The sequence below is a fragment of the Poecilia reticulata genome, linkage group LG20 (genome assembly GCF_000633615.1).
Source record: "Poecilia reticulata strain Guanapo linkage group LG20, Guppy_female_1.0+MT, whole genome shotgun sequence".
In the NCBI taxonomy this organism is placed as follows: domain Eukaryota; kingdom Metazoa; phylum Chordata; class Actinopteri; order Cyprinodontiformes; family Poeciliidae; genus Poecilia; species Poecilia reticulata.
In genome coordinates, this window is record NC_024350.1 from 21713708 (window position 1) to 21727911 (window position 14204).

At 36.3% G+C, this 14204-nt stretch overlaps 1 protein-coding gene across 4 annotated transcripts in view; it reads right to left on the reverse strand.

Annotated features, from left to right (window-relative positions):
• The window catches only part of slc4a2b (solute carrier family 4 member 2b), a 52743-nt gene that overhangs the window by 17899 nt on the left and 20640 nt on the right, over positions 1-14204 (reverse strand). For 3 of the 4 annotated variants that reach the window (XM_008396633.2, XM_008396632.2, XM_017301891.1), the window contains 4 exons: positions 5754-5925; positions 5047-5273; positions 4034-4146; positions 2596-2816 (listed from right to left, as the gene is read on the reverse strand). In XM_008396633.2, the coding sequence (XP_008394855.1) occupies positions 2596-2816; positions 4034-4146; positions 5047-5273; positions 5754-5925 (733 nt within the window). Of the gene's footprint in view, positions 1-2595; positions 2817-4033; positions 4147-5046; positions 5274-5753; positions 5926-12446; positions 12534-14204 lie in introns of those variants that run through there. The other variant, XM_017301892.1, reaches the window with a different exon arrangement.

Here is a 14204-nt window from a genome sequence, read left to right on the forward strand (position 1 = left end):
CTGACTTTTTCAAAATTCTTACTCTAATCTCCTGAGATCAAAAGTCAGAAATCTGAGAGAGAAAAAAGGTCAAAATTCTGAGGAAAGAAAATTCTCAGAATCCTTAAAAAAATAAAAAATAAAATAATTGAGAAAAGAATGAGGAAAATTTCAATTTCTGAGAAAAATAGGGAAAGAAATAAGAAAATTGAGAAAAAAAATCCCTCAGTGGCCCTAATTCTGTATTAAACAGATAAATTATCATTTATTATGTTCTCAGTTTGTGTATTTTTGTTTCTTTGCACTTCATACCATTTAATTTTTATTTTCGCTTAAATTATTCTACTTTGCATTTCAAACATTGTAATCTTTCCCTGGAAAACAAAGCCGTAATTGTTTTTTATTATTATTATTATGACGCACAGAGATATTTATCTTTTCTTCTTAAGAAACTGGCATTATGATATTGAGACAGGATGTTTTGTAAAATGTGCTTTATTGTGAATCAATGAAGCAAAAAAGGGAGAAAAAAAACTCTTGCAGCAACATTTTAACAAAATTAACTTATGTGAACTTTGACAAATGTAACAGAAAAGCTTTTAATGTTCGACATCAAAGTGCCGACTCATAAGTAAATAAAAATACTTTAATCTCTGCCTTGTTTGCACCAAACCCTCCTCTACAAGATTCAGGTTTTATCCAGAAGTCGCTCCATGATGTCTGCAGGTTGCATCAAAGTAAAAAAAAAAAAAAAAAAGTTTCCAGACTCCCCCCCCCCCCAACATCAGAAAGCATCAAAGAGAAGAGGTGTTAATTTGCTGAAGTTGAACAGAAGTAATTCCTGTTGTTGAGCAGCAGCCAGAGACAAAGGCTCTTTCCCAGGATGATTTATGGGAGCGGATAAAAGACGACGTGATGAAGAACGTCTAACGAAGCGGTTTGCACGCTCAGCTCGTCATCTCAAAGCCGCAAAAAGGACTGATTATCAAACCCGCACTTAATTTGGCCTTCATGTCGACTTGACGTGTTTCGCTCAGAGGTCAGAAGCTGAGGTCCAGGTTTCCCCATTAGCCACCATGCTGGATCAGGCTTAAATCCTGAGGGCCTCAGCTGACAGCAGGAACGCCTAATTTAATAACGAAGGCCTGTTTCTAATTAGTCGCTGCTCTCCGCTGAGGGGTCGGCTTCTTGACGTAAATCACCTCGGCCCCTCGACGGCGGCGCTGGCTGAGCTAGGGGCCGGTGTGGAGGGGCCCCGCACCGCAGCGAGGCGGGGAACAGAAGGAGGCTTCACCTCTGCGGTCCTGGAGAAATCTGAGGATCTCCTAAGCCAGGATTTGATTACACCACTGATGGAGGAATGAAGGTGCATCAAAGACGACGAGCTGGCATTGATTTAAACACTCTGACAAATGAAGTGCCAGGTATTAAAACGCCATGACGCACAAATACCGGTCAGAAGATACTAAAGCACGAGAACGCAGGAGGTTCCTGCAGGATCAAGACGCACCAACATGTGTCAGTGTAATTAATCCACAATGAAAGGATAACTTTCATTTTAATCTTTCAATAAATCACATATTCATAATCACCCTTCATTACACAAAAACAAAATCTTACCAAGTATTTTTTTGATTCGTTTCTATTGTAAATATCTCACTACGTTTGAAATAAGACGAAACTAACTTACAAGAAACATTTCAGCAAAATATAGGAACTTCTTTTAGGTCAATAATTCCTTAATATGACATTAAACCACACTGAAAAGGACATGTTAAAACAAAAATTAAATACCAGCATATTTGCTAGTTAAGTAATGAAAACAGAAAATGTCACTTTGTTTTATTCATATAGACATGAAGTTTTAAACATAATCTATCATATTTCACCCTCATCAAAAAGGTTTGGTAGTAGATTGTAATTCTGAAGTGCAAATGAAATTATAGTAAAATTATATTAGGCCTTCAACACCAATAGACAAACATAAAAAAGTGGGAGGATAATATTACCTCACTGATTTGACATTTTTGTTTGAAAATTGTAGCTGACATCAAGTATGTTTTGTTTTTTTATTCATATTATTATTTGAAACGTTATAATTGTCTTAATGTTTTTTTTTTAATCAAACTAACTTTTTATTTGTTGTTCTACCATTGATTTGTGATCTTATTAAGCATTTTGGTCACTGAGGTTGTAAATATTTCATATAAAATTTGACTTGAGGTAAAACATTGAAAAAATGGCACAAAATACAAAAATCTGTTTAATCAATTTTTTAAAATCTTTAATACTTTATTTGAAGGAGTGTGCATAAGATTGACATGCCAATCTTAAAAATGAATATTTATGACTGTTATAAAGTGTCATTCAATAAATAATGACACCCTTAATGCAAAGTTGACTTTTAATAGACTGGATGCAAATTTTAATGCAATTTTGCTTTAAAAGTGTCATTATTTACCAAATGACACTTCCTGAAACATTCATATTTATTACAGGCATCACGTGAGTCTTATGCACACCTTCAGATAAAATGTAAGCAAATCTTTTCTAGTTGCTGAACTTTTAAAATCGTTGATAAAATTCTGATCTTCAACTAATTGCGTGATTACTCACTCTTGATGCCGTCCAGGTCGGCGGAGGCCAGCGTCAGGGCTTCGCTCTCGTCCGTGGGGATGCGCTGGTACTTGGCTTGCTCGGCGCCCGTCATGTTGCCCGTCCGTCGGCGCTCCTGCAGGTCGTAGCTGCGGCTGGCGGAGGAGACCCGAAGCAGAGGCGGGTTTTCGGGCGAAGCCGAGCGGGAAACGGGGCTCGGGGAGCTGGGCGAGTCGAGTTTACTGCAGGAAGGGGGAGAAAACGTGGAAATTTGAGATGTTTTTCTAAAGGTATTTTACAAATACACAAACATGCTCACTAACCCGCCGCCTGGAAGTTACTTCCGCAAGACTAAAGTACGCATATTTAATAAAATCTAATTAAATCTTAGCTTAGGTTGCTCTGCAGCCGAACGGAGGAAAGCTTTATGCAGCGTAATCCAGGCTGAGAATAAAACCTCGTCAAGTGGAAAAGTCTGTGTCATGAGGCGGAGTCGACTGTAGAGACAGGTGATTTATGGGCCAATGAGAACAGGATTGCTCTGGTCCTTCAGATGATGCCCAGCAGGCCAACTGCATACCTGAGTCATGGTAACGTACAGAGAGTACCTCAGAGTCTAAGGCGGGCCATAACCTGAGAAATCTCTGCTGGAACATTTTCACCAGGCGATTTTTATTTGTTTATTTTATTCATTAAACTCTCGAGTACTTCTACTTTTACACTACTTCTGCATACTCTGTGCCATATCAGCCGTTTAACTTTTACCAAATTCTACTTATGTGTCTTTTGGCATTTACATCTTCTACAGTTTAGAAATATTCAACTTTTTGTGATCATTGTAACGAATGGAACATCCCATAATTTCTGAAAAATTCTGCGCTCTTCCACAGCTAAATACTACCACATAATTTAAGCTAGAAACTCCATTCGAACTCTTAAATGTAGTCATATCCTTCTAACTACTTCTGTTTTTCAGCTTTTTTTGCATCTTTTACAGATTTCATAAAATTCCTCTTCAAGGTTTTGCTTGTATTATTCTCAGTCTTCAGAAAAACAAAACAAACAAACAAAAAAAACTCTGGCGGAACCTGAAACTGCTGCTGTGCATGTTGCTGAACAGGTTGTTGCTAGGCAACCATAGAATGAGTGAGTTAGTTGTTGCTAGGTAACCAAAGTGAGTGAGTGAGTTGATTCCACAAGCAGCAAACTTTCCAGATTGTTCTGGATCAGAGTTAAGTGAAATTATTCAATTCTATCGATTGTATTATCTATTGATATTGTTATTGATTTATTGTAAACATTTATCTACTCTCTATGGTTTCTGTACACAGAAATGTAAGATGTTCTATTTGATTAGTTCTGACTTTTTTTTTTCTTAGATTGCAGATCCTCTGACAAATGTTTTTATTTACAAACCATAGCAGTTTGTCTTTTATTTAAGGAATAAAACGACACTCACTCGGAGATGGATGCATCTTTGGCTTCTGCACTCACAGGAGACTGGGGAACAATGTTCAGGTCTCGGGTCGAGCTGCCATGTGTCGACATTTGGTCTTCATCCGATAAGAAAAACTAGAGGAAACGAAAAGCGAGAGGTGCGTTCACCTCAGGAACTGCACAGCACAAAGAGCATTTTTTATTCTACTTTCATCGTTTTCCCCTTATGTCTATATTGCATATATTATTTTATTTGCAACATTCTTCTTGCCGTTTATTCTTGAAAAAAAAAAAACTGGCTTCGCTTTAGGAGCCTCTACTAGTTAGATTTGGTTTAGCCTTAAGATGATTTTAAATAATCTGTGTATAGATTTAAAATTGAATAAATATAAAATAATATTTTTTAAAAATCCCATTTAAAGTCTAATCTGAATGACTGAAGTATAAATTGAATCAGTTTTTAATAATTTCTTCCTTAAATAAAATTTGCTGTAATCAAAAAACTGAAATAAAAATAGTACTGAATATGATCAATAAGAACAATATAAAACATATTCTATACTATTTTGTATTGCAGTATAATATAAAATAATAAGCAATGAAGTCAGAAAACAAAGTTATGATTCATAATATTTAATTAGTACAACAGATTATTAGGCCCGCACTAAATTTTTTTTTAAAAAATTACAATAGTCATAATATCACGAGAAAAGCCATAGTATTGCAATTATTTCAGTAATATGACGTTATTCTCATATTTACTTTATTCTCAAAATGTTATGATCTTATTTTATATTATCTCAACTTTAGTCTTTTAGTGCTATGACTGCATACTTTTATTTTCCTATTATGGCCTTAATACTCCGTTGTACAAATTGTTTGGTTTTGTATAAACCAATTCCGTTTTCTTGAATATTTCTGCATCAGTGCTACTTCAAGCTCACCTGCTTAAAAAAAGGTTCAGGTAATTATAATAAGGTTGTAATAAAATATATTTGTAATAACTATCCTGTGAATAAATACTGTGAGCAGTACCTCTACATCTCTCGGTTTCTCAGACTCCGATAGAACAGAATTGGCCTCTATGCTCTCTTCCTCCTCTTCCTCTTCATCCTCCCCTTCCTCTATTGGGCCACTAGAGGGCGCACGGCTGCTTTTATGGTCCTTGTCCTTTTTCCTTTTCTTGCCGCCTTTCTTCCTTCGTCCCTCAGTCGGCAGTTTGGACAGAGGTCGGTGGATGTGACGAGAGTAGTGACGGTGGTCTACGCAAGAAAAACAAAACAGGAGGTGAAGGAGAACTAGGAAAAAAAAAAAAAGAAAAACTGACCACATAGAAACGCTACTGTACTTAGAAATGAGTTTTCACTTTCACCACCTGGCATAAAGATGGCGTCTTATAGACTTAGATAAAAGTTTTCATACTTCAAACTTTAGACTGAAAAAGTGCAACAGAAAATGCCTCATTTTAAGTTTTTTAATCTGAACTGTTTCATTTCTCATCCGTTCTTTACACTTCAAAAGAAAAGTTTCAATACTTCAAAGTTGAGACTAAAAGTGATTTTTGAATCATGTTGCATTTTTAGCGATAAAACCAACTGAATTGTTTCTTCATAGCATTTTTTTTCCCCTTTCATACGTTTTAGAAAACTTTACCAGGGAATAATTATTACTTGGGGAACAATATTCAACAGTTTTAATGTTTGACAGAATGAACAGAGGCAAACTGAATGCTCTGTTCTTACATTCGATGTCCTCCTCATGGTAGGAGTGAAGCAGCTCGTCCGGTACAGAGGCCGCAGGGCGGAGAATGTGCTGGAAACGTTGAACGCCCAAAGCTTTGTTCAGGTCGCCCTCATCCTCCTCTTCCCCCCGGCGTTGGTGACTGTGAAGCGGAGAGGCTGGCGAAGCCTCTGGCTGCAAAAAACATAACAGAATATACGTAAATAAACCCATAACGCAAAGGAGTTTGGATAGAAAAAAAAGGAAGACGCAATGTTTATGTAGAAAGGCACAGCAACAATCTTCGGTCAGAGGTCTCTTCAGATTTGTAGCAAGACTGACTGCTACAAGAGATCCTTCGTACCCATCCAAAACAAGTATTTGATTGTTGAATACTTTATTATTCAAAATACTTAATTTTCTTTTAGGATAAATTAAGTATTTTGAATTGGATTTGATCCCTACACTGTACAGCTCTACTGTGAACAAAAAATACAAAACAAAATGGGAAATAATCTCATTTAACTAGCTTTGTCTACTTTGACTTTAAAAAGTAGGCTAAGAATTATATACATGTTCCTTTGTTTTGTATTTACCATTTGTATTGATTGTATTTATTTACAAAATTTGTCATTTTAACCTTGTTTGTATAAGATTTGCTTTTAGCTGGAAAAGTTACTCTTCATCCAGGGACAACAGATGAAAAATAGCTTTTTGGCTAATTCTTGTGCATTTACAAAAAAATTTATATGTATTGCCTCTAGCAAATGAATGAAAATATTTCTAAATTAGCACCGCAACATCTGATTTTGATCACAAAAAAAATTTAAAAACATTTGGAGGGATTAATCAATGTGAAGAGACGATGAATATTATTTTTTAAATATTTCAATAGTTTGTTAATGGGTTTTATCAGTAAATTCTGGCACAACCGACCCTTTAAAAGCGTTTGTGAACTTGATATGACCCGAGATTACGTGCTTCACTCTTCCTCAAACTCTAGAGGGCGCTGTAGTCCTGTAAGTAACCCCTAACGTTATATGACGGATCCTCGCATGCCTGTGATCTCAAATATGAGCTTTAAACGGGAAACAGCAGCCACGTGCTTCGATCGTTACACTCGTTTCCACGCTGCGGTGTGACTCGGATCACGTGGGTGATACAAGATCAGCATGTTTTCCGCCCACGCAGCCCCGCCGGTGGGATGTTGTGACACGGGTTGATCGACTCCAGCAGCGGGGAATCACGAAGAAGAAGGGTCGCCACGGCAACGCGTAAGGTACGCAAAGACCTTGCTGCAAAACGTAGGTGTCAAAAGTCACCTGATGCTACGTGATAAACTTCTCAGGAACTTGAGTCAGATTCCTGAGATTACCTGGAGTTTAGCATATTTTAAATATCTTTTAGTTTGTGCCGAACATAAAGAAAAATGTATCTCCAACTACATCTTAGTTCAAGCCTCATTTTTAGCAGATGTGTAATAAAGACAATAAGCTCATAAAAATCAATCAGAACATGATAACAGAACTTCCTGTCTGAGCAGGAAGTTGCGTGGTTCCTCCTTCGCTCCACATACATCCCAGATGTTTTCATGCATAAATACAGTGTGTGTGTGGGGGGAATGAGTCCCATAAAAACCCAACTAGCTGTTATACAGTGACAACAGGTTTTACAATAAACACCAAGGAGAGGGGAAGTTCAAAACTAACCTGCAGAAGTTTAAACATGCTTAAACATTAAGTATTGACCCCAAATCAGCTGCTACTTCATAGCTGCATGGTAATTCACCTCAAGTATATTAGAAATATACTTAAATATATTTTAAGTACATTTATATACTTAAAAGTATATAAATATATGAATTATTCTGCTTTAAACTAGATTTTAAGCTAATGAACTGCGGTTTGTTTCCCATCTTTGTGCCCTTTATTTGTGTTGATCTGATCTCAAAAGAACACAGCTAACAGGTGAATGCTAAATGTTAGCCTAGCGTCTTCCTGTAGCCTGATATTTGTAGTTTTGAGGCTTGAGTTAATTGCATAGTTTGTCATTTATGCGTAATTAATCATTTTATTTAAAAACTGGACAAAATATGCAACGTTTTCAAATCTTAAACCTTTTTTGCTGCTAAATTATTGAATAAATAAACATGAGCTCAACAAAAAGATTTGTTTTTAATCCGTTATTTAGGTTATTCAACCATCAGAACTTTGAATTAGGTCTAAAACCACTCTAAATATGATGTTGCAGTTCTTGTATCAAAGTATTCTGTTCATGAGACTATTATACAGAGTGTCTTCAGTCGGAGCGGGATTATTTTAACTACAAACACCAACAAAGAGGGACCGGCATCATTGGAACAAGGTGGGAGGAAAGTGGGATGAAAATCTTAAACTGTTCATCTTTAAGAGAAAATAGAAATCAAATTCTTGAAAGCATTTTTAATTTTAACATACCACCTGCAAAGCTGTTTGCAGAAAACTTTGTATAATCCATCCATCCATCCATTTTCTTACACCCTTGTCCCTCAGTGGGGTCAGGAGAGGTGCTGGTGCCTATCTCCAGCTGGCGTGCCGGGCGAGAGGCAGGCTACACCCTGGACAGGTCGCCAGTCTGTCGCAGGGCAACACTGAGACACACAGGACACACAACTATGCACACACACACTCACATCTAGGGGCAATTTGGAGAGCCCAATTAACCTGACAGTCATGTTTTTGGACTGTGGGAGGAAACTGGAGTACCCGGAGAAAACCCACGCATGCACAGGGAGAACATGCAAACTCCATGCAGAAAGACCGGGGCCGGGAATCGAACCCAGAACCTTCTTGCTGCAAGGGAACAGCTCTACCAACTGCGCCACTGTGCAGCCAACTTTGTATAAATTAACTTTAAATAAGATGCTCACTGGTTTCAAGTTAATAATGATCGGAAATATGACGGGCAATAAAAGGGATTGCAACAAAATCTAGAGCAACCATCAATTTTTGAGAGAAAGACTTAAAACTTTAAAAAACTGTTTTCCTAAGTAGAAGCAAAACCCCAAACTTCAAATATTATGCAATCTCTTATTTGTTGTAGCTTGAAAACTGTTGCACTTTGGGTGCAAAAAAACCTAAATGACTGAATTAACAGAAAATATCATTTGTGTTTTCTCACCAGGGAAATGTAGGAGTAACTGAAGCAAAGTGACAAGCAAATAGAAACTTATTCATACAATAAAGAAAACTGTTCAATAAGGACTAAGTTACAAATAAATAGTTCACCGAGTGATTGCTGCAAATTTCATGCATGAAATTGCATCCGAAGTGGTCCATATTATTGATTTACTGAATGAGACCAGTGCTGCGTTAAAAATAAACTGATCTCAGTGTTAATGTGTTTGCACAGTGACTGTGCTGTATGCTGGAGCAGCAACAGATTACATGCATAGTGAGTTAGTCTCAAATTCCACAGAGTCAGCAGTTAGAGGGAAACCAGGGTTGACCTGGCTGTCGCTCCCCTCGTCATCATGTTGCACCGGGTGGTTTGGCCGTCGCTGCGTAAACGTCTCAACATGACACTGCATGGAAACCTGAGCCAAGGCTGCAACTCTGTTTTCATTACAGATGGCCCGAAGAATTTGCATTATGCAAGCAGATTTTAATCACTACCCTGTTACATCATGCGGGTTTCCCTGAAAATCTGAGACATCATTACCAATCATTCTTTAAATTACCTTTTATCGTTTTAAAAAATGTTTTTTAAGTCCACTTTTAAAGTCTGCCTCCAGAGCAAAGACAGCAATAGTGGCTGTCCACTGCACAAACATAAGTATTTTTTATCTAGATTCTAGTGCATACGTTTTAGTACACTTGAAATAAGACTAAACTATCCATCCATCCATTTTCTTTACACTTCACAAATAATGTTTCAGTAAGATACGAGTTTGTTTTATTTAGATAAATCCTTAATATTTGTTAAAAAAAAGTCCTAGCTCACTTACTTCTAGTACTTTTTTATCATATTTGACATAAACAAGCTCCCATTTCTTGCTAAAAAGTTACTTGTATGTTAGTTTTTTATCTCATTTCAAGTGCACCAACATATTTGCACCAAAAACGAGTTTTTAAAAATGTGAGATTGTGTTTTTACAGTGTAACGGGATTTTATTTCATTACGTTTATGGGCTAATAATTACCTAGTTAGTTATTCTTTAGGCTCGCTAAAGTAGTTAATGATGACTAAAGGACTTGGCAGAAACAGAGTATATATATAACAGAGAAGTGGAAAGTTGAACGATTATATAAACAAAAGCATCAACTTTGCTACAAAGTAGCCAGATATTGTGTAAACTCAGCTGCTCTGTTGGCATAAAACACATTCAGCCATCAGCTTTTAGCAAAAGTGAAACTGTAAGACGGTCAAATCGTCCACCACAAAGTCAGAGAGATGGCGATACGTCAGCTGCTCTGCACAAGTTACACCATTGTGGTCTTTAAATGACAATGCAACACAATGAAAGTTGAAATAAACTGAGCTTTTAAGTGAATCAAACACAACCCACACAGACCCTTCTAAGGAACTGCCTGATTAAATAGTTAGTCATTAAAAACAAAATGCAAAAACAACTTGGTAAAAACCACAAACTGATGTCGTTTTGATTACAACAGGCAGAGGCCACAACCTGAATCAAACATGTTCAGAAGTACAAACATATCTGTTTAAGGTGGATGAGAGGAAAAAGAAAGGTCAGGAGAAACTGAAGTTCCTTTAAGCACATAAACTTACAAAATTAATTTAATTTTGTGCATACGAAAGAATAAAACCTCACCTGCCTTCAAGCTGGATTGTTGTGAAATATTGATTTCCCAAAAAACAAAACGCTGCATTCAAAGCATTAACAGCCAGTTAATGATTTTTAAAATTCCTTTGTAAAACGTAAATGACAAGTCCTCTCAGTAATCTAGTGAATTGGACATCAAGCGACTTACTATGCTGCTGTTTTGCATTGAGTCTGGAATATCGGTGGTCGAGAAAATTACACAATAAAGCAAAGAATCTGAAAAAGGGACGCAAAGTTTTAATTGAAAACCAAGGGCGTAACTTTGTGTTGCAAGCTGGTGATAACAAGGTCCAAAGGAAATCACTTTACAGGTCAGTAAAAAAACTTTAATTAAAAATGTATGCAAGAAAGTGGAGCTATATTAACTCTTAACATGTACCCTTGCTGCGCAGTTCAGAGTATTTCGATTCAATTAACACAAAATAAGGTGAACTACACACCTTAACAGGTAGTTAAACAGGAGTGTCCTCCTAAACAGGACACTCCTTAGGAGTGTCGTAACACTTTTTAAATTCCTTCAGTGTTCAGTGGCAAAGAAAAAAAAATAAAAATCTGACTTCGATGCTCCTAATTTCATGATTTACAATCTTAAGAAAACAAACATTACAGAGAAAGCTCATTTTATAGAGCCTGGGTCTAATTCTTCAAAAAAAAAAAAGCAGGAAGTCAAATACTAAAATGGTATTTTCAGCATTAAATGTGGTCTGGTCTAACAATTTGTACTTTTATGTAGAGTTACATTTACACAAGTGGTGTCCAAACTTTTTGCCCTGGAGATCAAAACTGGCAAATTTAAAACTCCGCCTGGGTCACAAAATTCATTAAATTAATAATGCAAAATGTGGTGTCATTTTTTTTCATCTTTTAAATAAGTTTACAATTAAAGATCCAAAATCTAAAAGAAAATTGCCTCACGCCGTTGCCTTATTTAGAGGAAAACTACATTTTTTGGGTCAACGACTGCTTATTTTGATGGCCTAAATTTTTACCTTTGCGGTCAGGGTTACCATAGTAACCATGTACTCAGTCTAATTTGTCCAACCATACAAACACAGATCTAAATTTTATTAGTGAAACTAATCTATCCTTGTAATAAAATCAATATAGAATATATTTACGGATCGGTTTGTCACTATGAACAGTGATTTCTAGAGCAATGAAATTGTAAAAGTGTCTAAAAAACTAATGTCAGTTTATTCTAATATATTAATTGTTTCATAGAAAAATTGTTGTCTCCTGCGTTTGTTCTGATTTGTTCTTTTTGTAGATTTTAATTCTGCATTTTTTGGTTGAGCCGTTGCATGTTTGGTCAATCATCCCCTCTGGTTTTGGATGATGGGCAGCTGGAAGCATTTTTTGAGCTTACTTTCCCCCCACCCCACTTTCGGACAGTTGCCGTCATACGTAACCATGGCGACAAAGAGTTTATTTAATTTCTCTTTGGGATAAGTTTCTTCTTAAACTAATTTTCAACTGTGATGTTACAGCAAAGAAGAAACTGTCAACGTGTCAATAAATGCAAAATATCTGGACAACCAGAGAAATGGACCTGGACCATTTCAGATATTCAACCAGAGAAAGCTGGTTGAATATCTGGACAACCAGCTTTCTCTGGTTGAGCTGGAGTTACTCTGACAACCAGAGAAGAGCGGTAAGCCAACTGAATGAAATGTTTTTCAGGAAGCATGTGAACTAGAGTAAATATTAACCAGACGCAAAGTTCATAAAGAGGTTAAATTTACCCAAATCAGGCTATATATAGACTTTGGAAGTCAGTACATTGAGATTTTAGAAAAAAGAAACCAAAACTTAGAAACAATGCTTCAGATTCACACATTAACCCAAGCATGATATATATATAAATAATAAATAAATAAAGGTAAAAACTCACCTTAAACAAGTACAAAAAGTCCATTAATGCTACTGAGATTTGTTAAAGAAGCCAAAAACAAAAGTAGGAAAATTCAATTTATGCTAAACTAAAAGGTTTTCCACTCGTTGGCTGCTTGATCTGAAATGATCGGATGGAGTCAAAAAACGACGTCACTTTATACGCTTGACGCGTCTTTGAATTCAGACAGGGTTATGTGAACTCGGTACATATTTATTGACTGAGGGAGACAATGATTAACCTGCTGGGGTCAACGCCTAGATGACAGCCAATAACCTCCAACACAGTCACAGAGCAAACATTTTTATCTCTACGCAGCTTCTTCAACAGCAGCCATCAGATTCTGGTCCAAAACATCTTAATGGGAACAAAATGCACAAAAAGGCAAATGACTAAAGCCAAAGAAAAGGTAAAGAAAATTGTGTTAAACAGCAAAAAAAACTTAGTATTTGATCAATATTTCCTCTAAAAAGAAAGTCTGCATGTGGAAAAAATGCATTAATTAATTCCTCATTCTTTATTATAATTTGAGAGATTTCATGCTCTGAAACATCTGCATTTTAAATGTGTGTGTTTTAAGACAAGGGCTAAGATTTCCAGAATGTAAACAAAACTGGAAAAAAGCAGGAGGAAAGCAGGATCCACTTTAAAAAGACACATTTTATTATGATCTCAGACTATAGCCACTTAAATGTCCTTAAAATATTTTCCCATACTCCCTTTTACCATTTTTCCCCCTCCCTTAACCAAATATAAAATACATGTAGAATAAATAAAATGCTGCATCTGCACTCACTTGTTTGCAGTGAGTGCAAACAAGTGATATTTTGTATTTAATCTTGGTCATTGCTGTTCACTGACAATAAACAGCATTAAATAGATCTTTATAGTTTTAATGGGAATCAATGCATGCAATTTCTAGAGTTTTGGTGCAATAAAATAATACAATTGAGTCAGAATATAGTGGCAATGTTTAGTTTTTGAAGTTTTTCATTAACCTAAAATGAGACCGAGGTTTTTAGGCTGACCAGTTCATTTTTTGGTACCAAACGAACTAGAGTTTGATTAAAGAGGACCAAACATGGCCGGTCTGAATTAACCTAGAGTTAAACGGCAGAACAGGACAGTTTTAGGAAACAAAAAACTGTTTGAAGCAGTGGCTTTTTTGCGTCAAGACGACACTAAATCCATTTAGTTTTTGCAACGTCAGCATTTCCACACCTCCTTTACAAGCAGTGGTTCAGAAACGATGGCAGCCTTTCTGGGAAAGTCTCTACTTGAGATCATAATAAGAGCTGCTTTGAAATGAGAATTAATCAATACAAAATTAAAAAACAACAGATATTATTCTTGGAAATCTACCCTGCAGTTCCCAGAGCTCCAAAGCCGAGGGCTTGCAGCAATAAGAACGTAATAGAGATCAGTTTTTTTTACTTTAGAGCCGTTCAAAGTTAATCATGAGATGAGCTTATTGAGATGAAGACCCAAAGGTCTAGTAATGAAGTGTATATTGGCTGCTGACCAACTGCTTTCTAACGCATTACCAGGAATCCTTGCACAGGCTTTGTGGCCATTTATTTTACAACTTCCAACAGCTCTACATTAAGAGAAAACGTCATTTAATGCATCTAATTTCCATTCAGTCTTCTAATAAATACATTTTTCTGTGCGTGTAAAACTCCAGGTTTCATTTGAATATTATAGATGTGAAGTTTGTCAAAATTTGTCTACTTACTCTTTGAATTTATTTTGTTTAGC